This window comes from Bufo bufo, chromosome 5 (genome assembly GCF_905171765.1).
Source record: "Bufo bufo chromosome 5, aBufBuf1.1, whole genome shotgun sequence".
Taxonomy (NCBI): domain Eukaryota; kingdom Metazoa; phylum Chordata; class Amphibia; order Anura; family Bufonidae; genus Bufo; species Bufo bufo.
The window spans coordinates 107,839,845-107,864,834 of NC_053393.1; the positions used below are offsets into that span (position 1 = coordinate 107,839,845).

The 24,990-nt window shown below is 43.0% G+C and overlaps 1 protein-coding gene across 3 annotated transcripts in view; it reads left to right on the forward strand.

The window, feature by feature from the left end:
- STAU2 (staufen double-stranded RNA binding protein 2) overlaps positions 1-24,990 on the forward strand; it is a 321,730-nt gene that overhangs the window by 153,813 nt on the left and 142,927 nt on the right. For all 3 annotated transcript variants that reach the window (XM_040431992.1, XM_040431994.1, XM_040431993.1), the window contains exons 10-11: positions 9,457-9,594; positions 22,624-22,755. In XM_040431992.1, coding sequence (XP_040287926.1) covers positions 9,457-9,594; positions 22,624-22,755 — 270 coding nt within the window. The remainder of the gene's footprint in view (positions 1-9,456; positions 9,595-22,623; positions 22,756-24,990) is intronic.

Consider the following 24,990-nt stretch of genomic DNA (forward strand, 5'->3'; position numbering starts at 1 on the left):
CCATGGGCTGTGTCTCGTATTGCAGCTCAGCTCTATTCAACAAATAAAGCCCACGGACAGATGTGGAACCATTTCTGTGAAAACACTTTATCGCTAGTCCTCAAAAACTACCGTAACTTGGCCTACTTGTCTTTCTCCGAGTCTTAAAGGGGTATTCCGGTTATGTGAAGTTTTCCCCTAGCCACAGGATAGGGAATAACTATTAGATTGGTGGAGGTGCTACCGCAGGGACCCCATTAAGCCTGTACCCCATGGAGCCTCCCCGAAATTAAGAATGGCCGATTAGGCATGCGGGCAGCTGCTCCATTCTTTTCTTTGGGAGTTCTGGAGATAGCCGAGCACTGTGCTCTTAAAGGGCTTGTCCGGGTGAACCCAGACATATCCCCTTCTTGCCCCACTCATTTCATGCTCCGATGCTCTTCCTTGCCCTGTGCTGTATCGTGCAGGGCAAGGGCTTTTTTGTGTACATTTTTGCACTGCAGTGTTGCCGGTGTCATCACCAGCACTAATGGGTGGGCTTTAGCGCTGCCCTAGACTGTTTTACAGGCTAGGGAAGCGTTAAAGCCCGCCCATTAGTCCCGCTGACGTCACCGGGCTCACTGGTAGGCGGAAGACTCCAGCTTTGACAGCCAGCACCATTTTCCCCTTCTTTTCTTTCAAGTGATATCACAGTCACTCTTTTAAAGAACATATTGAGGGGCATTTACTAATGTCTTTATGCCACAACATTGCGCAAAAAAGTAGCAAATTATGGCGCATGCCATATGTGCACAATAATTTGTGGCTTTTTAAGGCTACTTTCACACATGCGGCAGTGTGATCCGGCAAGCAGTTCAGTCGTCGGAACTGCCTGATGGATCCGCCGATCTGGATGTGACTGAAAGTTTTTGTGAGACGCATCCGGATGCGGATCCATCTCACAAATGCATTGCAAGAACGGCTTTGTCTCTCCGCTTGTCATGCGGACAGACGGATCCGTCTTGTATCTTTTTTCACATTTTTACCGGTCTGCGCATGCGCAGACCGGAAGGACAGATCCGGCACTAATACATTCCTATGGGGAAACATGCCGGATCCGGCATTCAGGCAAGTCCTCAGGTTTTTTTCTCCGGAGATAAAACCGTAGCATGCTGCAGTTTTATCTTTTGCCTGATCAGTCAAAATGACTGAACTGAAAACATCCTGATGCATCCTGAACGGATTACTCTCCATTCAGAATGCATTAGGATAAAACTGATCAGTTCTTTTCCGGTATAGAGCCCCTAGGACGGAACTCTATGCCGAAAAAGAATAACACTAGTGTGAAAGTACCCTAAGCTGCTCACTACTTGTCTAAAGTGGTGAAAAAGGGGTTCAGCTTATAGTACTTTCACACTAGCGTTATTCTTTTCCGGCATAGAGTTCTGTCAAAAGGGCTCTATGCCGGAAAAGAACTGATCAGGCATATCCCAATGCATTCTGAATGGATAGAAATCCATTCACTTTGCATCAGTATGCCTTCCGTTCAGTCACTGTCAGACGTTTTGCATGCTGCGGTATTATGTCCGTCCAAAATGCCTGATCAGTCGCCGGAATGCCAGCATTAATTCCCATCGACTTGCATTAGTGCCGGATCCGGCATTGCAAAACAACTGAAGGACTGATCCGTCCATCCACATGACAAGCGGAGAGACGGATCCGTTCTTGCAATGCATTTGTAGACGGATCCGCACCCGGATCCGTCTACAAATGCTGTCAATTGTCACACTGATCAGCGGATCCGGCAGGCAGCTCCGACGATGGAACTGCCTGCCGGATCACACGAACGCTAGTGTGAAAGTACCCTTAGTGAGAGGGGGGAAAAGCTTAATACATAAATGATATTACTCGGCAGGCTGTACCAGTGCCAGGTTGATATTTGGTTGCTGTATACAGCTGCTGTGGTTGTCGCACACTACGTTGGATATGCTTGCCACAGATTTCCTTGTTGCACCTCACGTTTCCTTGTTCCCAGCTGTTAATGGCAGTCTTTTAGATTTTCCATTGCATGGCTAAAGACATCCGCCGTTCCAAAGAATGACTATACAAGAAAAGAAAATAATTTCCTTCAATCCATTCCATTTATTTGAGCATTTTACCCATGGAAACGTTACAAACCGAATACACAATATCATTCACTTCTCATACTCTGTGAGGTTTCTGTGCTTCAGGGGATTCTAAACCATGTCTTACAATGTCTGAACTTTATTCATGTGTGAGACTGAGTCTTGTTTTATGGTAAAGTAAGGAGACTTGTGATGTGTAAATCTGTCCTCCCATATCAGTGTAAATGATCTCTTACAGTGGAGACATTGCTTTACTGATAACAATATCCTCATATACAAGTGGTGTATCTCAAGGGTCTGCCCTGGATCATGTTTTTGTATTTGACGTAGGAGAAGATTTGGTAGGCAAGGTTTGCCGATGACACAAAAGTATGTAAGTCTGCTTGTAGACAGCATGACCTGCTGCCCAAACAGCGATCTGCTTCCCAGAAACAGTACAGCTGTATGAGAACGAGGGATCGCAATACTATGGAGGGGATCGCTGCATGTAAAGGCAGTGCTTCACCTCCACTTAACAAGCAGCTGACTCTTGGGAAGGAACAATTTTTTTCTGACAATCTGGTGCCTATCTAAATCCACCTTAAATGTGGTTCTTTGAGTCAAAAATGATTAGACGTTAGTTGAGTATCTGCACAGATTTAAATCACAGCTGAGGTCGGTGCTGCTTTGATCTGCGCAGTCCCCCAATGACCTTGAAGGACAATTCTTCCACCGCCTAATAGCCAACAAATGTACTGTAAAGGGGCAGGCCTCTGCACATGTTTCTTTTGCATTGAGGGTGACCTGGTGTTTTGATGTCTAGTGAAGCAGAGTGTTGCGTGGCCTATGTGATTGCCATTGTGAAGCCAAGATAAAAGCAGCAAAGCACATGGGCAAGATCAGGTTTCTCGGGACAGATTCATGCCCAGACCATTAACTCTTAGTCTGGACACCCTTAAATGACTTTCCATGACTTGCATAGTCTGGATTCAGACGTACAATACAGGAAAACAGGTGCTAACCTAACCCATTAACTGCACACTGATGTGTGATTTAGAACAATGTCCTTAACACATGGGTGCTTTCTTTACCTGTTCTGACCTGAGGACCTGTAGCCTCTTCTGACGTGTCTGCTTTACCAGCTACTTGCATGCCGTTTGTAATCACAATAATCTATTCTTATGACTCGATGGGGTGCCATTCCTTTATTATTCCTGTTAGAATGTATAAATATATTACTGGCAGTTTGCAGTGAAGGTCCAGATGGGTGTTATCAGTTGGAGTTGTCTCCCAGCACACTCTTGAAACTATCTAGTCATTGCTACCAGTGTAGTGAGACACCTCCAACTGGTGACGCCCATTTCGACCTTCATTGAAGGCTGCTGGCAGTTCATTCATGACTTCTAGCAGGAATAACAAACAAATGGCACAACATAGAGCCATAAGAATAAATGCTCCAGAATTGTTATTCTATAGGGACTGCATGTAGTTACTAAACCAGACATGTCGGGGGAGGTTATAGGTCCTCTTTAAGCTCCAGGCTGGCCATACAGATTCCGGCATACACATGCAGGCTTGGCCAAGTGTGTATTTGTTCTCAATATAGAGAGCAGATCACCTTTGAAAATGAATCTACCCAATTCTTCTTTCCCCTGATATCCATTCATATAGGTTAGGCTACTTTCCCACTAGCGGCACGGATCTCCGGCAGCCTGTTCCATCTGGTGAATAGCCTGTCGGATCCGTCCTGCCGCTAGTGACCGTGTGCCCCCGGACGCTTCGTCTCCATTGACTATAATGGGGGCGTGGGAGGAGTTCCGGCAGAGGCACGGCGAGAGGCTGCCGGAATAAATGTCGGACAGTCCGGGGGCACACGGTCACTAGCGGCAGGATGGATCAGACAGGCTGTTCACCCGATGGAACAGCCTGCCGGAGGTTCGTGCCGCTAGTGTGATAGTAGCCCAAGATGATTGTTCGGTTTCGCTCCAGAGTTGTTACGTTCGGCCAACTTTTATCTGTTGTCTGGCCATCTTTAGCCCTTCTGCAGATTGGCGTATTGTACCATTTATAGTATTCTGTTTTCCATTTGTAGCACCCAGAACTCCATAACTTAGAGCACCAAAGGGATCTATGGTGCTGTAAGTTAGGTTTGGCGGCACTATGAAGGGCCAGGTGTTAAAAGGGTTTCTGGGCTACAGATATTGGTGACCTATCCTCAGGACAGGTCATCGGTATCAGATCAGCGGGGGTCCGACACCTGGCACTCCTCTTTGGAGTTACCGTGATACTTGTGCAAAAGCTGCATCTTCTACAGTGCATACATGCACACCATCTCCGTTGTAGCGGCAGTGCAGGGTAATAATAGCTGTTCATCCCTTTCAAGTGAAGGAGAGAGCATGGTGCAATTACCCTGTACCGCAGGTAAGCATTGAAGAGGATGCAGTGCTTGCACTGGTTGGTGAAGGTGCAGAGAGTCGGAGCTCCACCACTCTTATATTGATGACCTATACCGAGGATAGACCATCAATATCTGTATCCGAGGAAAACCTCTTTAACATTGAAATATAAACTGTGAACGGTTACTCATGGGTACAATACTTGCATGTGAATGAAGCTTACTGGCCTGGTCCTCACCTTACTAAACACTGATGTGCTCCTGCTCCAGATCATTGATTTGGGTATTTTCGGAACTTGCTTTGCTTTATCTGCATGTGTCGTCTAAAGACCTCTTTACATGACTTGATGTAGGAAGCGATTGTCTGAAAGGTAGCGTTCCTTCCCGACAATCGCCTGCTCGACAGTGGAGGAGAAAGCTGCAGTTACACGCATCAAGCTCCTCCACAGTATAGGGAGGAGCAATCACTAATGCTGTCGCTCTTTCTCATACAGAATCATTACTTGCCGGCAGCAGACTGCTGTTTCACTTGTTCTAAGGGTCATTTGCGGCACATTATCCATAACGAGTATTTGTACGAATGCTCATTAGCAATAATCTGCCTGATCATCGGGCAGAGTAAAGCACCCTTAAGGCTACAGGAATCTGCTGAGAAGTGAAGGCTTCACCTGGGATTTATTGGTCTTTAATAACATTTAGTGATGTCCTTTTGCCCCATTTCGTTCGGCATCATTTACAAAGACCGGTGCTTTATGCTGGTCTTTGATTCCTTCCTACGGTGCTCAAGGTTGCGCCTAATTTATAAAGAGGTGTGCATCATAAAACGGCATCTTGCGACTTTTTGTTACGCCAAAAACTGGCTTAAAAAATTCAGTAAATGGGCCCCATTGTGTTTATTATTTTTTTAATTAAATTATTCATACCTTCACTTTCGTCCTGACAATTGATTTCTTGGCAGCTAATTACTTAGTTACATACATGCTTGTATGAATTGTAGTGGCAGAATGGCGTTAATGGTGCAAAGTGAGGCTACTTTCACATTAGTGTTAGCAGGGTCCGGCAGGGGAACAGCCTTCCGCATCCATACTAACGCTAACCCACGTGTGCAGCCAGAAGTCCGCTCCGGCCCCATTCACTATAATGGGGATGGGCCAGTAGTCCGGTCGCAGCACGGCAAACATGTCGAGAGGCGGCCGGACAAAAAACGCAGTATGCTAGCGGTGAAAATTGTTGAAAGCTGCAGAATGTCAATTGTTTGTGCAGATTTCACTGTTTGCAATGCAAATGGAAATCCACATAAACAGCACCGTCGTGTGCATGTACCGATACCCTCAGGTTTTCGGCTGACTTATGTCTTTTTTGGCAGAGATACCTTGGAAGGGGAGGGTGGAGTTGTGGTGTTCATTTCTGGCCAAGAAACTTTTAGTTGGTGGATGCCTGTGGCCAGCGTAAACCTCTCTGAGCTAATGAGCACAAAATTGCCTGCTTTAATGCTTACTTTTTATCTTTCAGATCTTTTTTTTTTTTTTTTTGCCCTTTATCTTCATCGGCTTCCCAAAAGAGAATTTTAGAACGATGAGCAGTCTGTAAAGAATTTGCTCTTAAATGCGGTGCTTCTACAAGATTATAGTCAGTACCTTGGCAATTACACCAAGATCCATGTTTCTTCTCATGTGAGGCAATTATTGCAGCCCTTACTGATGCTATCAGAGTACCAGACTCCGAGAACGGGATGTCTCTTTCAGCCCACGTGCAATAGCTAATTTTCTGCCATTAAAGCCAAGCTAGACATGATTTAACAAGAAGGTGCCATCAGGTTGGGTCAGCGCTTAAGCTCAAGCAGTCTCCAGTTTTTCATTTTAACGAGACTGCCTTCTTAATGTCGTATATTTATTACAGTGCGTCTTCTGCCGCAACTTGCCCCTTAAGGAATCATTTTTGTAATGGGCCTACAAAGCATGTTGCCAATGCTGGCTGGTAATGGCGTGTCGTTATGAGAAATACAGCCCACTAACAAACCCATAAAAAAGTCCATAAAACAGACATTAGCACATTCACTGAAGTCTTCCTGGTCAGTTGCATTGAAATACAAGCGCAGCTTACAGACTGCTACATTCAAGCTGTTATAGGGGCCTGTCATCGGAAAATAAAGGATTTACAACGCCATTTAAAAGTCAATGATCTATTCCCTGTGCAGAGCTTTGCTTGAGTCTTGGAAGGTGGCCAATACAAGAAGACGTCTAAATGGCTCTTGTCTGAACTGACTTCATTTTGATAGAAATTAGTTTTTTTTGTTTTTTTTTCAAATGTTGCTGACACCCAATGGCGGAATCATTTCTCTTCTCTTATTACTGCTAATGCAAGTAACCTCTCGTAGCCTTTCCTGTGTGACTCAATATCCTTCCCCTGACCACATTCTCCATTTCTCTGTCACCTCTTTAAAGTGTCTGTCTCCTTCCACTGGGATTATAAGCTGTTTCCACTGTCGTATTTGCCCCCTTATCACTAAGAAATATTTTAACGAGGTATCAGGAGTAAATGCTTAGAGTTTTGGACTTGTTTATGACCCATACTTTAACATTCTCTTAATCCCCTCGAATGTGACTAACATAGTAGAAGAATAAGCTTGAGGTATCTCATACCACGCTGTGTTGCTATTGCAAGTCTTGGGAAACTGACTTAACATGCACATGGAGTTACTATAATTTAGTCCAAAGTCAATACTTGCTCCATAATGCCCATAGAAGTCATTGTATCTGGTTGACAAGAGTTGACTTCCAGCTTTCCTAGAGCCCTGAACAGCATGTCTACTTAGTGATATCACTTGCTCTCTCAGAAACAAGTAAGAACTGAACTTTTAGAAAGGATTCACTTTTTTGGCAAGCAGAAGTGTGTACTAATGTGAACACATTAGAAATGACCTATTATAAGGAGGGCACCCACCCTGGGGGCTCTGTCACTTTGAGTACTAAGAAGACCACCTTCCGTTAGGGACATTTGGTGATCTCCTCCCGCTGTGAAGTGGTGGAGAGATGACTACGAATGTGTGTGACTCTTAAGTCTAAGCTACACTAGCGTTGAAATCATCTATCAGGCTGTTTCAGGAGAGGAACAGCCTTTCGGAGTTCATTGTATCATGCGTAGCTGGATACTGCCTTTCCCCACCAGAGCCCAATGACCATAATGGGACCTGGTGGGGATTCGGCCAGACAAAAACCAGCGCTGGATTTTGTCTGTCCTAATCCCAGCACGAATGCCGGAAACAGGCCAGGTCCGATTATAGTGTATGGGGCTGGAGGTGCCCCAACCATTTCTGGCTATGATAGATACAATAAACTCTCACAGGCTGTTCCTCTGCTGGAACAGCCTGCTGGATGGTTGTAATGCTAGTGTGAAACTAACCTAAGGATCTGTTCACACATGATGGAGAAAGTCCACTGTGGATTTTGTTGCGGACTTGTGGCAAAAATCCGCGTTTTTTACATGCATTTTTTGTTGCAGTAGATTTCACCCTATGCATTGCAAAAAGTGAAAACTGCAGTAAGAATTGATAGCTGTAGATTTATAAAGTATGAGTTGGGTAGGTTGCAGGTCCCAGAGATGGGATTGGACCCCAACAAATTTTTGCCCTGATCAACCTTTAAGGTGTTACATTTTAAGAGACTTCCTGAAACCCCTCCGATCCAGCGCCTCTACTCCATCCTCTCAGACTGGCTGTGACGTGCCCCTATACCACACGTCCAGTGCAACTAGTCGTGGGCAGACATTGTATCAGGCTGGGTTAACATCACATTTTTGCCATCCGTTTAACGTATACAAAAAATGTATGTTAATGGATGCCTCAAACAGACGCCATACAGTGGCATCCGTTCACCAGAGTCCTATTGTGTAAGGAAAAAAAAAGGGGGTTTGTTAACGTACACTTTATTTTTATTTTTTTATTTCTTACTGGATACAAAAGCGTGGTGTGCTGCGCTGTTGTATTTTTATTTATTTTTTTCTTCATAAGTATACGCCAAATGGATAGAAAAAACGTCAGGTGAACCCAGCTTTACAGCCTGTGATTCAGTTCACGCTAACAGGACCTGTAAAGAAGGGTGTTTTTCAAGAAAGTAAACTGGTGGTATAATTGGCTTCCTTTGAAAATTAGACATCGATCTACTAAAGAACTACATTGGAAGAGTCAAACCATAAAAGAATAATGATTCTCTGAATGTAAAATTCCTTCTATATGTAATGCAGCCGTTTACAATGTAATGAATCCTATATAGTAACAATTGTGTGAAGACAAACCAATCATGTAGTCCATGGCACTTGACTATGAGATTCAACCCGAGCAATGATGTCATGACTATGCTGGTCATCCTTCCACTGTACATACTAGTGTGGGTTGGGAACTTTGGACCTTTTTACCTTTTGGTCCCACCTACGCTGATGCCCAATCCTTACATCTGTCTTCTCTGATCTCTATTATCAGCCACAGTGCCTGCATAGAGGTGTATCTTCAGTAGGTACGGTGACAGTAGGACAACCAAAGTCAAGTGTTGTATTAGAACGTACAACTGCTCAGATGGAAACGTATCCAGTCTAACTCTAATGGTATGGTCTGACTGGTATATCTAGAGATCCCAGCTTGACCCACCACCCATTTCGATTAACAAGGGACTGTGGCACTCTTTAGGTCCCACATATTTCGGTACCACTCATGTCAGGTACTGGAAATCTGACACTACATTACGAAGCAATGGGCCTTTCACGGTTTTCTATTCAGGATTTCAGTGAGAAATGCCTGAATGGCGCTAAAGACATTTGTCACACTATAGTTTGAGAAAGCCGTGAAGGCACATACTCACTGGCATGAGATATGTTTGAGTGGATTTCCCCTTTAAAGTCTACCTTGGAGACCCTTTAACCAGAAATCTGTACAATGCTGCACCTCTTCTTCATCCACAATGCTAGAGTCTCCATATATCTAATTACATTGATGTTTTGCCATAGGCCTCCCCAGAATACGGCCAGGGAATGAATCCAATTAGTCGCTTGGCTCAAATCCAGCAGGCTAAGAAGGAGAAGGAACCTGAGTATGTATTGCTGTCAGAAAGAGGAATTCAGCGCAGAAGAGAATTCATTATGCAGGTAATGTATCAAATTTACTATTCTTTCTGCCATTTCGCTAGTGAACGTTATTACTGCTATATAGAATTAAGAATCTGAGGTTACACGGTCTGCCGGCTCTTTACTCTTCAGCAGAATAAGTCATTTAGTCATAATGACTGGTCTATAGTACATAGCAAGAGCCGTCATGCAGGTGGGGACAAGGCATAGACCCTACAGGGAAATTTCCCAGTGGATCGATGCTCAGTGGGCCACCAGAGCTTAGCTCCATTGTCCGTTAGAAGGTTTGCTTCTGTGTACTGTCTTAACATCATCACTCGTTCCTGTTGCATCCATAGGGCACAATATGGCGGCAATGACGTGTTTCACAGTTGTCTCTGCTGCCCCTGGAGTGATCCTTTTCTGCGCATGCGCTTAAGTTTCTGCACACGAGCAGAAAACTATGCATCCAGGGGCAGCACAGACTGCCATACTCACCATATTGAGCCCTATGGACACAATGGGGCGATAAGTGTTGATGTTTACACAGCGCACCCTGTCAGGTAAACGCTGTAAAAAAACGAAATAAAAACAGTGGCAAAAGAGTACACAAAAAGTGTAACCAAGCGATCAAAAAGTCGTGTTTACCTGAAAAATTCACCTGATCCCGCAAAAAATTATACCCTACATAAGACAATCACCCCCAAAAAAAGGCTTTCAGAAAATGGCAACACCAAAAAAAAAATTCTTTTAAAAAATGATTTTACTATGTGAAACTTTAAAAAAAACTTTTTTTGAGGTATCCCCGCATCCAGAAGACCTGCTCTATAAAAATATCACATGATTTACCCCCTCAGGTGAATGCTGTATAAAAATAAAAATAGCGCCAAAACAGCCATTTTTAGTCTCCTTGCCTCACAAAGTGTATGATCCGTCAGAAGAAGAGAGAAAAAAAAGCAGGATCCTTTAAAAAAACGGATCCTCTTGCGTCAGTTGTTATCAGTTTGAGCCATTTCCATTTCCTGCATGCAGTACTTTTGTTTCCGTCTAAAAAAAATACGTATCTCAGACGGAAATGGCTTAAACCGATGACAACTGATTAAACTGGATCCGTTTCCAGTTTTTGTTTTCTCTCTCTCTCTTCTTCTGACGGCTCAGAAGAACGAAAAGCTAAACTGTAATGTGAATGCACCCTAAGCGATTTTGTGCCCCAAAATAGTACCAATGAAAACGTCACCTCATCCCACAATTAGCGAGCCCCCACATAAAAAAATTATGGCTTTCAGAAAATGACGATTCAAAAACATGATTTTTTTTTTGCAAAAATACTTTGTGTAAAAGTGGTAAAATGTAAAAAAACAACTATATAAACTTGGTATCTCTGTAATCGTACTGACCAGCAGAATAAATATAACATATAATTTTCTCTGCACAGTGTATGCTGCAATAACAAAACCAAAACTCAAAAAGCAACTTCCCAAAAATGATCAAAAAGTTGTATGTACCCTTTAAATAGAACCAATGATGATGGCAACTCATCCCACACAGAGAAAAACATATGGTTGTCAGAAAATAAATGGACTGGTACCCAAGAGACTGTTCAATACCAACATGGTGCCCGTAAAACAATCCATCAAAATCTGCACTGCAAAACCCATATGGCGTTCCTTTCCTTGAGTCCTGTGCTGTGCACCTACAGCCAGGGCCCAAGCCCCAATGAATATGGCACAGTCTAAGTCGCCCCTTCCTCCCACACACCGCATTTTGCTGTACTTGCTGTACACCAGCACATACCTCTTACATCCAGTGCCTCCCAGATATGACGTCGTCTCTGATGTAGATCTTCTCTGTCATCATCTTCTCCATTTGGTCCGTACATCTTCTTTCAGCTGCCTAATCTCTGCAGAGTGTGACACACAGTTATTTTAGCTTCCTCACTTTTTTATCATCATCCCCCAACCTGGAGTCCACACAGTGTTATCCTGCTGCTCGCTGTGCCCCCCAATACCCCAAATACTATCCTGAAGAAAAATTAGTGCCCCCGTGCCCCCATTAGTAGAAGAGCTCTCCAGTATTAATAATGCCCTCACAGATCCCCCAGTAGAAATAAGGCCCCCCTATTGTTCCCCCAGTGGTAATAAAGCTATCTACAGATCCCTCCGTAGTAATAAGGCCCCCCATAGTGCTCTTAGTAGAAATAAGGCGGATCTTTAAGTCCCTCCTATAGAGCTCCCAGTAGTAATAAGAGCGCCTATAATGTCCCCTGGACTTGCAGTGCCCCCTGTAGTTATATTCCTCCCTCCACCATACAGTCCCAGGTAAATAACATCACACCATCTCTCCTGCCCCCTCCAAAATACAGTCCTATGTAAATAACATTACTCCCCTCCCTCCAGCCTCTCCAATATATAGTCCCATGTAAATAACACTATTTCCCTCCCTCTGCCATAGAGTCCCATGTAAATAACTTCACACCATCTTTCCAGCCCCCTCCAATATACAGTCCCATGTAAACAACATCCCTCTCTATCTACAGCCTCCTTCAAAATACAGTCCCATGTAAATAACATCACCTCCTCCCCAGCCGCCTCCAACATGCAATCCTATGTAAACATCACCCCCTCAGCATTCAGTCCCATGTAAATAACCTAATTCCCCCGACCAGCCACTTTCAACATACAGTCCTATGTAAATAACATTGCCCCCTCAACATTCAGTCCCATGTAAATAACATCACTCCCTCCTTCAGACCCCTGTAAAATTGAGTTCCATGTAAATAACATCACTCCCTCCCACAGCTGCCTCCAACATACAGCCCCATGTAAATAACATAATCCCCTCCCACAGCCGCCTTCAACATACAGTCCCATGTAAATAACATCACCCTGCTCCAGCCCCCTCCAACATTCAGTCCCATGAAAATAACATCACTCCCTCCCACAGCCACCATCAACATACAGTCCCATGTATTTAACAGCACTCCCCCCTACAGCCACTATCAACATACAGTCCCATGTAAATAACATCCCTCCCTTCAGCCCTAGCATACAGTCCCAGTTAAATGACCACAACTCCCAGCATTCCTCTGCCGTTCCCTTCACTTACCTCTCCTCATGTAGCAGACATCACCACAGCTTCTTCCCCCAGGACTTCTCCTCTTCACTGCCATCCTCTCCTGTACTGGTCACATAATGGTGACATCATCGTAAGTCCTAGAACCACTGCCTGTTTTAATGATCACATGACCTGTGATGTCACCACAGGTCCTTCAGCTCTTCCACTGCATTAGATTCAATTGTATTGTTGTCCTGAGGACGGCAATACAGTTGTATCTAGCTGGCAGGCAGGACATTCGGGGCCTTGGACAAAACATGAGGGGCCCAGGCCCCGAATGTTTTAACCTAGCAACTCCCCTGCCTACAGCAGCTTACATCCACATATTGGGTGTTGCCGTATTTAGGAGAAAATGGGTAACAAATTATGAGGGGCTTTTTCTCCTGTTATACCTTGTGAAAATGCCTTTGGTGTTAAAGTGCTCAGTATACAACCCGTACTAAATTCCTTGAGGGATGTAGTTTCCAAAATGTGGTAATTTTTTGTGGTTTCTACTGTAGGGGTGCCTCAGGGTCTCTTCAAATACATGGTGCCAAAAAATAATTTCACCAAAATCTGCCCTCCAAAAACCATATGGCGTTCCTTCCCTTCTGACCACTGCCATGTGCTCATAGAGCAGTTTATGAACACACATGAGGTATTTCTGTAAACTGCAGAATCGGGGAAATAAATATTGTGGAACACCTCAATTGTTAACAAAGTTTTAAATGATTTGAAGGGTTTTAATTTCTAAAATTGGATAATTTATGGGTAGTTTCTATTATGCAAGCCCCTCAAAATCGCTTTATAACTGAATTGGTGCTTAAAAAAACTGGAAATTTTCTTGAAATTTTTTAAAATATTGCTTATAAAATTCTAAGCCTTCTAACGTTCTAACAAAATAAAATGACATTAACAGAATAATGCCAACATATAATAGACATATAGAGAATGTTGATTGATAACTATTGTATTAGTATTTGTCTCAGGCCTCATGCACACGACTGTGTGCCAGTGTATTGTGGAACAGGGAGAGAGAGAAAAAGCCAGGCGGCACTGCCCCCACTACTGTAACTGCAGGATAACACCGGCCGGCATGTGGTGTAGAGGGATCCGATAGGTGGTGCTCAGCAATATGAAGCGTGAGGTAAAGTTCACAATGCGAGAGAAAAGGAGTAACAAAGTTGCGGCACTCACCAGGATACAAACGAAGTCTTTATTGATGCTTCCTTGGAAGTTGTTACATGGGGGATCCAGGGGCGGACACACTGTTGCGGGCGGCGACGGCCGTTTCGCGCGTGGGATCGCGCTTCCTCAGGCCGCTCAATACGTCATGACGCAGGTAGGTGATTTATAGAGGCGGACAGGGGACGGCCGGCGTCGTCGGCCACAGCTGTTCGCCCTCAAGATATAATGACATATATTAAAAATCTGGACACAGCAGTGACAAAAGCATGAAAAAGATAAATAAATAAACCATACAAGCACAAAGACTACAATTCATATATCAATGTCCTTGAATATAGGACAAGTATATAAGGTCATGGATAAGTACTAAGAGTAAAGTATGGAAAAACCAGTACATATGATGCCCACCTAAACACAAGGAGAGCATATGGTGGCAGCATGATTCAGAACAAGCATTAAGCGCAAGGCTGTACAAAGAGAGGCATCTCATATAAAATATGGAGTTAATAAAAGATAAAAAATAAAAGACAAAAGGCAGGAAATAAAGTAAGGGGTAACAAAAGACCATAATAATGATATTACTAGGAGGACAGGGACAGGTGGGCGTGTATGTAGGCAAAACGAGCGCATTCAAATCACAGAAAGACAGACATGTCATTCCTGTCATTCATGCCTGCTGGGCCCATAGCGCCAGTTTGCATTATCCACCTTGCCTCCCTCTGCAGGAGTAGGCGGTGCCGGTTCCCCCCTATGAGGGATGGGACGGACATGCTCCACCCCCGCAAAAGAGAGGCAACGCGGATAAGCATCATGGGCGGTACGAATATGGTCAATAAGGCGTGGTTCTGGTTTTTCCATACTTTACTCTTAGTACTTATCCATGACCTTATATACTTGTCCTATATTCAAGGACATTGATATATGAATTGTAGTCTTTGTGCTTGTATGGTTTATTTATTTATCTTTTTCATGCTTTTGTCACTGCTGTGTCCAGATTTTTAATATATGTCATTATATCTTAAGGGCGAACAGCTGTGGCCGACGGCGCCGGCCGTCCCCTGTCCGTCTCTATAAATCACCTACCTGCGTCATGACGTATTGAGCGGCCTGCGGAAGCGCGATCCCACGCGCGGAACGGCCGTCGCCGCCCGCAACAGTGTGTCCGCCCCTGGATCCCCCATGTAACAACTTCCAAGGAAGCATCAATAAAGACTTCGTTTGTATCCTGGTGAGTGCCGCAACTTTGTTACTCCTTTTCTCTCCCAGTGTATTGTGGACCCACTATTTTCGGGCCGCAATACGGCCGCGTGCATTAGGCCTTAAAGTAGAGAAATTCAAATTGAGAGTTTTTCCAAGTTTTCTATAAAAAAATAATTTGACCCAAATATTACCTCTAACATGAATGTGTCACAAGAAAACAATCTCAGAATTGGTTAGATAAGTAAAACCATCCCAAAGTTACCACATAAAGTGACACATTTGCAAAAGATTTTTGTCAGATTAGCAAAAATATTAAAGGAGTTTTTACTCTGTAGACCTATAGGTCATCAATATCTAGAGAGTAGAAAACCCCTTTAAACCCATAGGAACATAGTGAATCTTCCATAGACTACATTAGTAATACATTGCAGTCTATGGAACAAGTGGTCAGAAGATCAAATGCTAAAGTCCCCTAAGGGGGAACTTTAAATAATAAAAAAAAGAAATTCATCACTCCTTTTCCTCATAGTAAAAAAAATAATGGACAAAAAAATCATGGGAATCACCTCATTCCAAAATGCCTGTACTATTAAAATGTAAATGTATTTATCCTGTACACTGAACGCCGTAACTGAAAGAAATCTAAATGGCCGTTTCAAGTAAAAAGCAATCTAAAAGTCCTACACACTTCTGGGTACAATGCTGCTAGGATACTCATGGGTACTACGCTGCTGCATTCTCATGGGGTACTTGTGCACCCCCGTTCTCGTAATTGCTGGGTGTCCTAGAGGTCAGACCTCTAGTAATGAAGTACAAATTCCGTATCATGTGGATTGGGATTATGGAACACATTTATTAAGACCGGCGTTTTAGACCCCAGTCTTAATAAAGCCCTAAGCTGGCGATGGTTCTGCCGAAGTTATGAAGAAGTGCTGGTCTCTTCATAACTTAGGTGAAATCTCTGCCAGTTCTAAATGTAAGACGGCTTCCGAGCTGTGTTACATTTAGACCTTTCTCTACGCCTAAGGCTACTTTCACACTAGCGTTTCTTTTTTCTGGTATTGAGATGCGTCATAGGATCTCAGTACTGGAGAAAAACGATTCCATTTTGTCCCCATTGATTGTCAATGGGGAGAAAACTGAACTGAACGGAATGCTCCAAAATGCATTCTGTTCCGTTTGGTTGCGTTACCATACTGGAGAGAAAACCGCAGCTGCGCAGCAAAGCTGCGGTTTTCTTTTAGTCATGGGATGCAGAGCAAAATGGATCCAGCATGACCCATAATGTAAGTCAATGGGGACGGATCCGTTTTCTCAGACACCATAGAAAACAGATCCATCCTCCATTGACTTTCATGACGGATCCGTCTTGGCAATGTTAAAGATAACACAACCGAATCCATTCATAACGGATGCAGCCGGTTGTATTATCAGTAACGGAAGCAGATCAGGCAATAACGCAAGTGTGAAAGTAGCCTAAAACAGGCGTAGAAATTGGTAAATGAAACAGGCTTCCCAGCCTGTCCCCTTCCACGCCACGCCCACAATTTTAGACCTGGCGTGAGCAGGGAGAAGTTGCAGATTGCAGAGCAACTAGCTGTTGTGCCGCAATCTATGCCTGAAATACGCCTATGTAAGGCATATTTCAGATTGATAAATGTGTTTTTTGTGTTGTTAGGGATATAACCCCTGTAAACTTTGTTTTTTCTTATTTTTAGTTGACATTTTTGTGGGGTTCAGAATCAATCACTAGTTTTCTAATTCTGGTATATTTTCAGTTTACAATGGTTGTCTTGGCACAAGGAACCATTGTAATAAAATAAAAAAATACACGTCTGCTTTTCTTTTAAATCTTTACATTTAAAGAATTATTGTGACCTTTTAATATCACTCAATCTAAACTTAGCATAACAGGTCTGATAGTTTGGTAAATGAACATTAAAAGCCCAGAATATAACTCCTCTAAAGTTTGCCAAGGGAACATTAAGACCTAAGTGTGCAATTTCTCAAACATTATGAAAAGAACACAAAGACCTTCAGTATGTTCCATGGTTTCTTTTTCTTTATTATAAACATATTTTTACAAGTAATTTTCTTTATATGTGCCTGTTCATACAAAATACTACATCTTGAAATATCATAATTCTTACTTTTGCCTCTGGAGCACACACAATAGGCTGGACTTTCCTGTTGTCAGCTCACTTGTCAGATTTGCTGTATTGAAATGCAAATTTGCAGGTAGATCTGAACTGTTTGATTAGCTGTCTGACAATGTAGTGGAGCTGAACCACCTTTCGACTTTGGAAAGCACCTAAATAATGATACAGAATACACTCTGTGCAAAAACACTAATAAAGGCAGGTTTACACTGCCCGATCCGGCAGAGGATCTCAAAGCCGGGACAAAACGCTTCCGTTTTGTCCCCATTCATTGTCAAACCAGATCAGGATGCATTCCGTTGCGGTTTGTTCAGTTTTTTGCAAGCTGCGGTTTTGTGTCTGGTCTGCGAAACTGAAAATTGGGATCCAGGACCCATCGACTTACAATGATTTTAATGCCAGTTTGTTCAGTTTCTATTTAATACAACTGGATCCGGAGGAAAGTGATGCATCCGGTTGTATTAACGCTACTATCACACTTGCGTTTTTTGCCTGATCCGGCAGAGATCAGCAAAAACGCTTCCGTCACTGATAATACAACCGTCTGCATCCGTTATGAACGGATTCGGTTGTGTTATGTTTAACATAGCAAGGACTGATCCGTCATGAACTCCATTGAAAGTCAATGGGGGACTGATCCGTTTTCTGTTTTGTCTGAGAAAATGGATCCGTCCCCATTCACTTGCATTGTGGGTCATGTCGGATCCGTCTTGCTCCGCATCCCAGGACGGAAAGCAAACCTGTCACGGTGGGGAGTGGGGGAAACCCCCCACCGTACAATGTTAGGAATAAAGGGGAAGCAGCTAGGCCAGGAAGCCGGGATCAGGGAGCAGGTCACCTCCTAATGTGTCCCTAATCCTCGCCCTCACTCCTAACCGTATGAGCGGACCTTGATGGTAGGACGGCTCATACCCTGGATACCTTTGGCTCTGAGTCGCCCTGAGAATCCCTCACATAAGAGCAGGGGAGAGACGACCTGTTCTTCCCAGACACGGCGGAACAGGAGTCTCAAATGGCCTAGCTGCAGGTAAAAGTAGAAGCCTGAATACAGCAACAAAGACAGCAGGTAAGCACACAGAAACACACTTACCTGCTGCAGCCACTACGACTGGAACCCGTGCATAAGTACAGGAGTACACACACCAAATAGGACACCGTACAAACAATACAAACACACACAGGTATCCAGCACACCAGATACTGCCTGGACCTCATGCCGCAAGGTGCACGGCAGCCCCAGGCAGCGCTGCATACAGGCTTATGGTTCACCCCTCCGGGAAACCAGCCCCCTTCCGGAGGTAGACAAGGGAATGTCTAGCATGCATGCTGGACAACACAAACAACACACCAGACATGTATCAACAAACTAGACATAACAAATCCCCAAATCAAACCCTCACCAAACAGACAACAGATAAGGTAGGGAAAGGACAAGGAGAAGAAAGAGGGATGACATCGCAGATGACATCGATGTCCTACAAGGTGGCCCCCAAGGACTGGGCAGATAGAACACCCTGGGAAAGTGCACACACCAGCCAACAAGTAACACGTTACCACAGGCAACAGCATGCTTGGCAACAAAGTCACGGCACACACAGAAAAAGCCGAGACACTGCCACGACATGCCATAACAGCAACAGGTTGCCCAGGGCAACTGCAAGTGTGTCAAAAGTGTCACGGCGCACACAGCAAAGGCCGTGACAAAACCGCAGCATGCTCTCCGGTATGAGAACGGAATGCATTTTGGAGCATTCCGTTCTGTTCAGTTACATTTTGTCCCCATTGACAATGAATGGGGAAAAAACTGAAGCAAGTGTGAAAGTAGCCTAAATGAAACTAAAGCATTTTATTCAGGTTTTGAGATTCTGTGCTGGAAAGCGCTGATGTGAAAGTAGCCTGGTGGTGCTGCAGATCACGATGCAGACAAGTAAATCATCGTTCCCAGAAACAACGCAGCTGTATGAGGATGAGCGATAGCATCCTCATACTATGGAAGTGATCGCTCCATGTACATACAGCTCCACTGTGAGTAGCCAGTTTTCAGGATTGGTTCCCTCCGGATAATCCGCTGCTGAGTGTAAATCCAATGCAGCTACAGCATCCCTCAAAATATTTATGTAGATACAAACTGTAAAAGTTTAAGGGAACCCTTCATGTTGAAAATATAACCAGGAAGCGTATTGTAGAGGAGAAGGAGCTGAGCAGATTGATATACAGTGTATTTTGGAAAAAGATTCAGTAGAACTAGTAATTTACTCATTTAAACCAGCAGTGGTTAGTCCTAATCATTACTGACCGTTATCTGTGTGCACTCTCATACAGGGATGGCTGTCCGTCACCGGGTAGGACCGCCCACTGGACTCCTTAGCTCAGAATGAGCTGAGGTTTAAATGAATAAAGTAAAATTTATACTGAATCTCTTCCCACAAAAATGTGTATCAGCTTCATAATCCGCTCAGCTTCTCCTGCAGATTAGACATGTTTTCATGGTCACAATTTCCCTGTCAGGTTGAACATGGTGTTTGAGCAGATTGATATATAGTTTTATCGGAAAAGATTCAGTAAAACGTGTCATTTATTGATTTAAATTCCTGGTTATTCTGGACATTGAAGTCCAGGAGGCGGTCCTGTCAGTGATTGACAGCTGTCTCTGTATACACAGTCATAGAGGGAAGGCCGTCAATCAGGGATAGGACCGCCTACTGGACTTCAATGTCCAGAATAACCAGGAATTTAAATCAATAAATGACACATTTTACAGAATCTTTTCCCATAAATCTATATATCAATCTGTTCAGCTCCTCCTGCTCTATATCATGGTGCCTTCAGATTGCATTGCATCTTCATGGTGACAGGTTCCCTTGTAAAAGTGCAATTCTGGCTCACCACAGGTGAATAATTCTTAGGTAGTGCAGATGCATTCATTTCCTACACGTCGTCATAACATAAGTGGTGCAAGTACATGGATTGCGTTGTATGCACATTGGGCAGCGGACAGTATGTACATGCTTATTTAGTAGACTTGTGAGCTTCTCCCAGTATGCCGGCTGAGATTCAGCACTGCACTATGGAGACTCATGGCTGATTCAGCTGTCTGATGAGTATTCCTGGGTCTTGCCCAGAACTGAATTAAAGCTGTGGTTTCATCAGGCCACATGTACTGTCGGTGTTGGAGCCCTCACCGGAGCAGCCTGCTGTCATGTGGTGGACTCACACCCACAATTTGATGAATGTGGTGGTCTTTCTTTTTTTTTTTTCCCTATTACATTTTTTTAAACTCTGAATTGTGCCTTCTTATAAAAACAGTGTTTAACTTGCGTTCATTTGATGTGCTACAGCTATTGCCTTCTGCAACTGTGATTTACTAAGTATTTGGGAATCCAGGCTATACATATGCCTTAAGTATTGGCTCAAAACTCTTTGAAGGGAACTTCCCCTAAAGTATCACAACAGAATGACCATATATATTCTATGGGGATTGAAGAAGTAGAGCAACAGCCATACAGCAATGGTGGCGCTCATCTTGGAGGTCTCAAAACCCCTTTAGGTTTAGTTTGATTTAAAGGGCATCTGTCAGCAGAGTTGTACCTATGACACTGGTTGACCTGTTCCATGTGCACTTGGCAGCTGAAGGCATCTGTGTTGGTCCCTTGTTCATATGTGTCCGCATTACTGAGAAAAATTATGTTTTGATATATGCAAATGAGCCTCTAGGAACAACAGGGGCGTTGCCATTACACCTAGAGACTCTGCTTTCTTCATTACTACCTTTCGTTACTACCTTTCACAGGGCCAGGCAGTCATGATGACGTTTACACTGCCTGGCCCTGTGAAGATGGCTCAGCAGTTGCAGAGAGAGCTGAGCCTCTAGGAGTAACTGCAATGCCCCCATCGCTCCTAGAGGCTCATATGCATACTTCCACATAATTTTCTGCCACAAATTTTGATGTGAAATACGCGGTGAAATCCATAATGAAAATTAAGATAAATAATCGACATCCCTCAGATAAAGGGTCCATTCACACTTCCTCCATAATGGGTCTGCATCAGCAAAAGATGTGGGCATCACACCGTGTGCTGTCCGCATCCGCAGTTCCATAGCCCAATTGTGGACCGCAAAACAGTTTTGCGGACATGTGACTGGACCCTTAAAATGCACACCACTTGTAAATTTCCACACTTTCTCAGCTGTTTTTTGGAACTGCCACCTCTAAAAACAAATCTGAAAACATAAGCTGGAAGCAGAAGGCTCCATCTAGTCCGAAATGGTCAGGCTGGTGTACTGCAGCTCAGCTCCTCTTCACATGTTGCTTCCAGCATGGCAGCTGACGAAAACCGCTCAGCAGTGGGTGTGTTAGACCCCCATCAGTCTGATTTTGAGGACCAATATCTACTAGGAAATTCCCTTTACAATCTCCTCTGTCACTCACGTGAGGTTGTTAGATGGGGGAAAAATTAGCAAATTGAAATGTCATATAAATCGAGTTTATTTGCATTAATAAAGGTGGCTATACACATTTGTCTAAAGTTGATAAAAACAGACAATTTCAACAAAAAAACATTTGTCGGGTATAATTTAACAGCATACGATCGTTTTAGCTGACTGATGTTAGGCCATTATCATTTGAAAATAAGTCGGCCAAGTTTAATATTTTTGTCTGATAGTCGGACAAAAGATATTTGATTGAAAGAAAGATTGTTCGTCAACAGAACGTTCCCAGAAAGATCTTTCATCCATTGCTCATTTTTTTCACCAGATGATTGTTCAACTGCAATCCATCAGAGGTGGCCGTGCCTGCACACCATAGGAAAAAGCACCAGCGTATGTGTGCTCCCACAGTCCTGGCCACCAGAAAGGCCACCACTTTTTCCTACAGTGTGCAAGCACAGCCACCACTGATGGATTGCAGGGTGGTTGTAACCATTGAAACGAGCAGTGTATATAATGTGATGGAAAAATGAATCCAGCCAGCAAAGGAGCCAATATTGATAATAACAATACATTAATAATGTCGGGCGGTAATAATTCAATTAAGAATTATTAATTATGGTCATAAAAATAATTAACCATAAAAAAAAAAATTATAACATTTTTTATAAATTCTTAAAATCATGACCTGGTGAATTGTAGACAAACTAATCGATACAATTCACATCTGAGTCTGACTATTTCCTCAGATAAATAAGTTCTTTTGATGTGAGATGAATTTAATGATAAAAATGTAGTCCTACATTATGATATATGACAGTAACTTTCTCTTTGTGATAAATGTCACTTGCTGAAGTGACACAACCCCTTTAAGGTTTGGCTAACTGTATTCTGTGCACTACCACTGTCATGAGCTAACTAAAAAGGTTATTGTAGATTGCTAAGAAAATCACGTTCTGAGGCCCTCGTGTATACATTTTATCACTGTGCCAATTTTAACAGGTAAAGGTTGGAGAAGAAACAGCCACAGGAACGGGACCCAACAAGAAGACCGCAAAACGTAATGCTGCTGAAGCCATGTTGCTGCAACTCGGCTATAAAGCTTCAACTCCTGTTGCAGAGAGTGCTGCGAAGGTAGAAGTACAGATTTATTCTAATCTATAATCTGTCTGCATGGGTTTTTGTTTAAAAGTAATGTCAAGTCCTGTGCTACTCTAGAAGAGGAATGCTGAGCTTAGACATAGTTTCCAGTATATTCGTATAAAAAGCTGGGTAATTGCTGCCAGGACTCCCACCACGCTCACATAGACTGACATCTCCTGCTGTAAAAAAAATGCCGGACTCCCAAACAGTGACCAGACAACAGACCCTATTATAGTCAGTGGCCAATAGCACCAATGTGAACAAGCACTTTGCTTTTAACATGAACATATATCACCTAATAATAGAAAACTATTTATCCCCGAGTTCAGCATATCCTCTTCTATGCTGCTGTCAATAAAGGGGAGCCTGTCACCATGAAAATGCCATGTAAGCTACAGGCAGAATGTTATAGAGGAGAAGGAGCTGAGCAGATTGATATATAATTTTATGGGGAAATATCCAGTAAAGAGATAAATGGAATAGACGGCTCTACTATTCAGGCAAATGGTAGAGGTGCAGAGACTGCTAAGCCTGACTCACCCAGTCAGGAGAATAACATTTGAGAAATAGAAGGATAAGCGGGCACACTCTTAGGGTCCATTCACACGTCCGTTTTTTCTTTCCTGATCTGTTCCGTTTTTTGCTGAACAGATCTGGACCAGATCTGGACCCATTCATTTTCAATGGGTCCTGGAAAAAAACGGACAGCTCAATGTCTGATTTTTTTCAGGACCCATTGAAAATGAATGGGTCCAGATCTGGTCCAGATCTGGTCAGCAAAAAACGGAACAGATCAGGAAAGAAACAACGGACGTGTGAATGGACCCTTATTATTTGGGTCAATCTATTATGATTTATTTGTAATGGTAAATACTTATTGTGGTTGTAAGGTCTTTTATGATAAAAAGTATGTATTAAAACATTAAAATATATAAGGTGAGTGCTGGTGGTAAAAGTCATAGGATCAATAGTTCAAGATTATGAGTCTATGAAAAAATGAAAAAAATGTCCTTTTGAATAAGTGATAAAAATGTAGAAAAATATAACAGTGTAAAAATAAAAAATAGTAAAAATAGTCATAAGTGGGTAATCACCACTAAGTAGAGGATGAACAATCGCCACTGGGTAGAGGATAAATGATGCGCTTTTTATAGTGGTGCCTCTATTCATAGGGTAGTCTTTATAAATCAGTAGCCGCTGGATAGAGGGTAAATGGTGCACCTTCTATAATAATGTCTCTATTTATAGAGTAGTCTTTCATAGATCAATAGCGATATATATATATATAGGAGATTTTTAGTTCAAGACTTCAAAATATATAATAGTATATATATATATATAATGTAAATCGCTGTATTCTTTGTATAAAGCTGTGTGTGGAAGGGATGCTCTGTGCCTGAGTGCGGCGTCCCGCACTGTCTCTGGCTACAGAGGTCACTTGCCCTTCACCCGGCGCTGTTGTATCAGGACCTCCAATGATGGTCGTCTGTTTCTGGGAGAGTATCTTGATTCTAGCGCAGTTCTCTCTAAGTATTTACTATTACAAATAAATCATAATAGATTGACCCAAATAAGAGTGTGCCTGCTTATCCTTCTATTTCTCAAATATACAGTAAAACTTGTAATTTATACATTTAAATTCCCGTTCATTCTGGGCTTTAAAGTCTAGGAGACGGTCCTATCCGTGACTGACACCATTCCCTCTATGACAGTGTATACAGTGGTACCTGTCAATCACTGATAGGAACGCCTCCTAAATGTATAAATTACAAGTTTCACTGAATATTTTCCCATAAATCTATATATCAATCTGCTCCGCTTCTCCTGCTCTTTAACATCCTGCCTGCAGCTCAAACAATGTGTTCAACCTGACAGGTTCCCTTTAAGGCTGCTTAGGAAACCTAACAGAGGCACTTTAAAGGTAGGGTACAGTTGGATTTCTACGTTCCTGGTGATTTCACTATTCTGGAGATTGTGTCTGGTTATGCAGATACATCCCAATTACTGTAACACTGCATAATTGGCCAGATATGCTATGCAACTTGGTAGTTTGTGAAATCCAGCTGCTGCCAGTAGGAGCTATAATAACTTCAACTTTTTTATTTTTTTTATTTTCGCTGGCCGGACGTTTTCGTATGCAGCAGATTTGAATTGTCATTTTTGCAGTGTGTGCATGTTTTTCTGCAAGCCCCTTTTAATTGAATAGAAGACTGACAAAAATTTCTG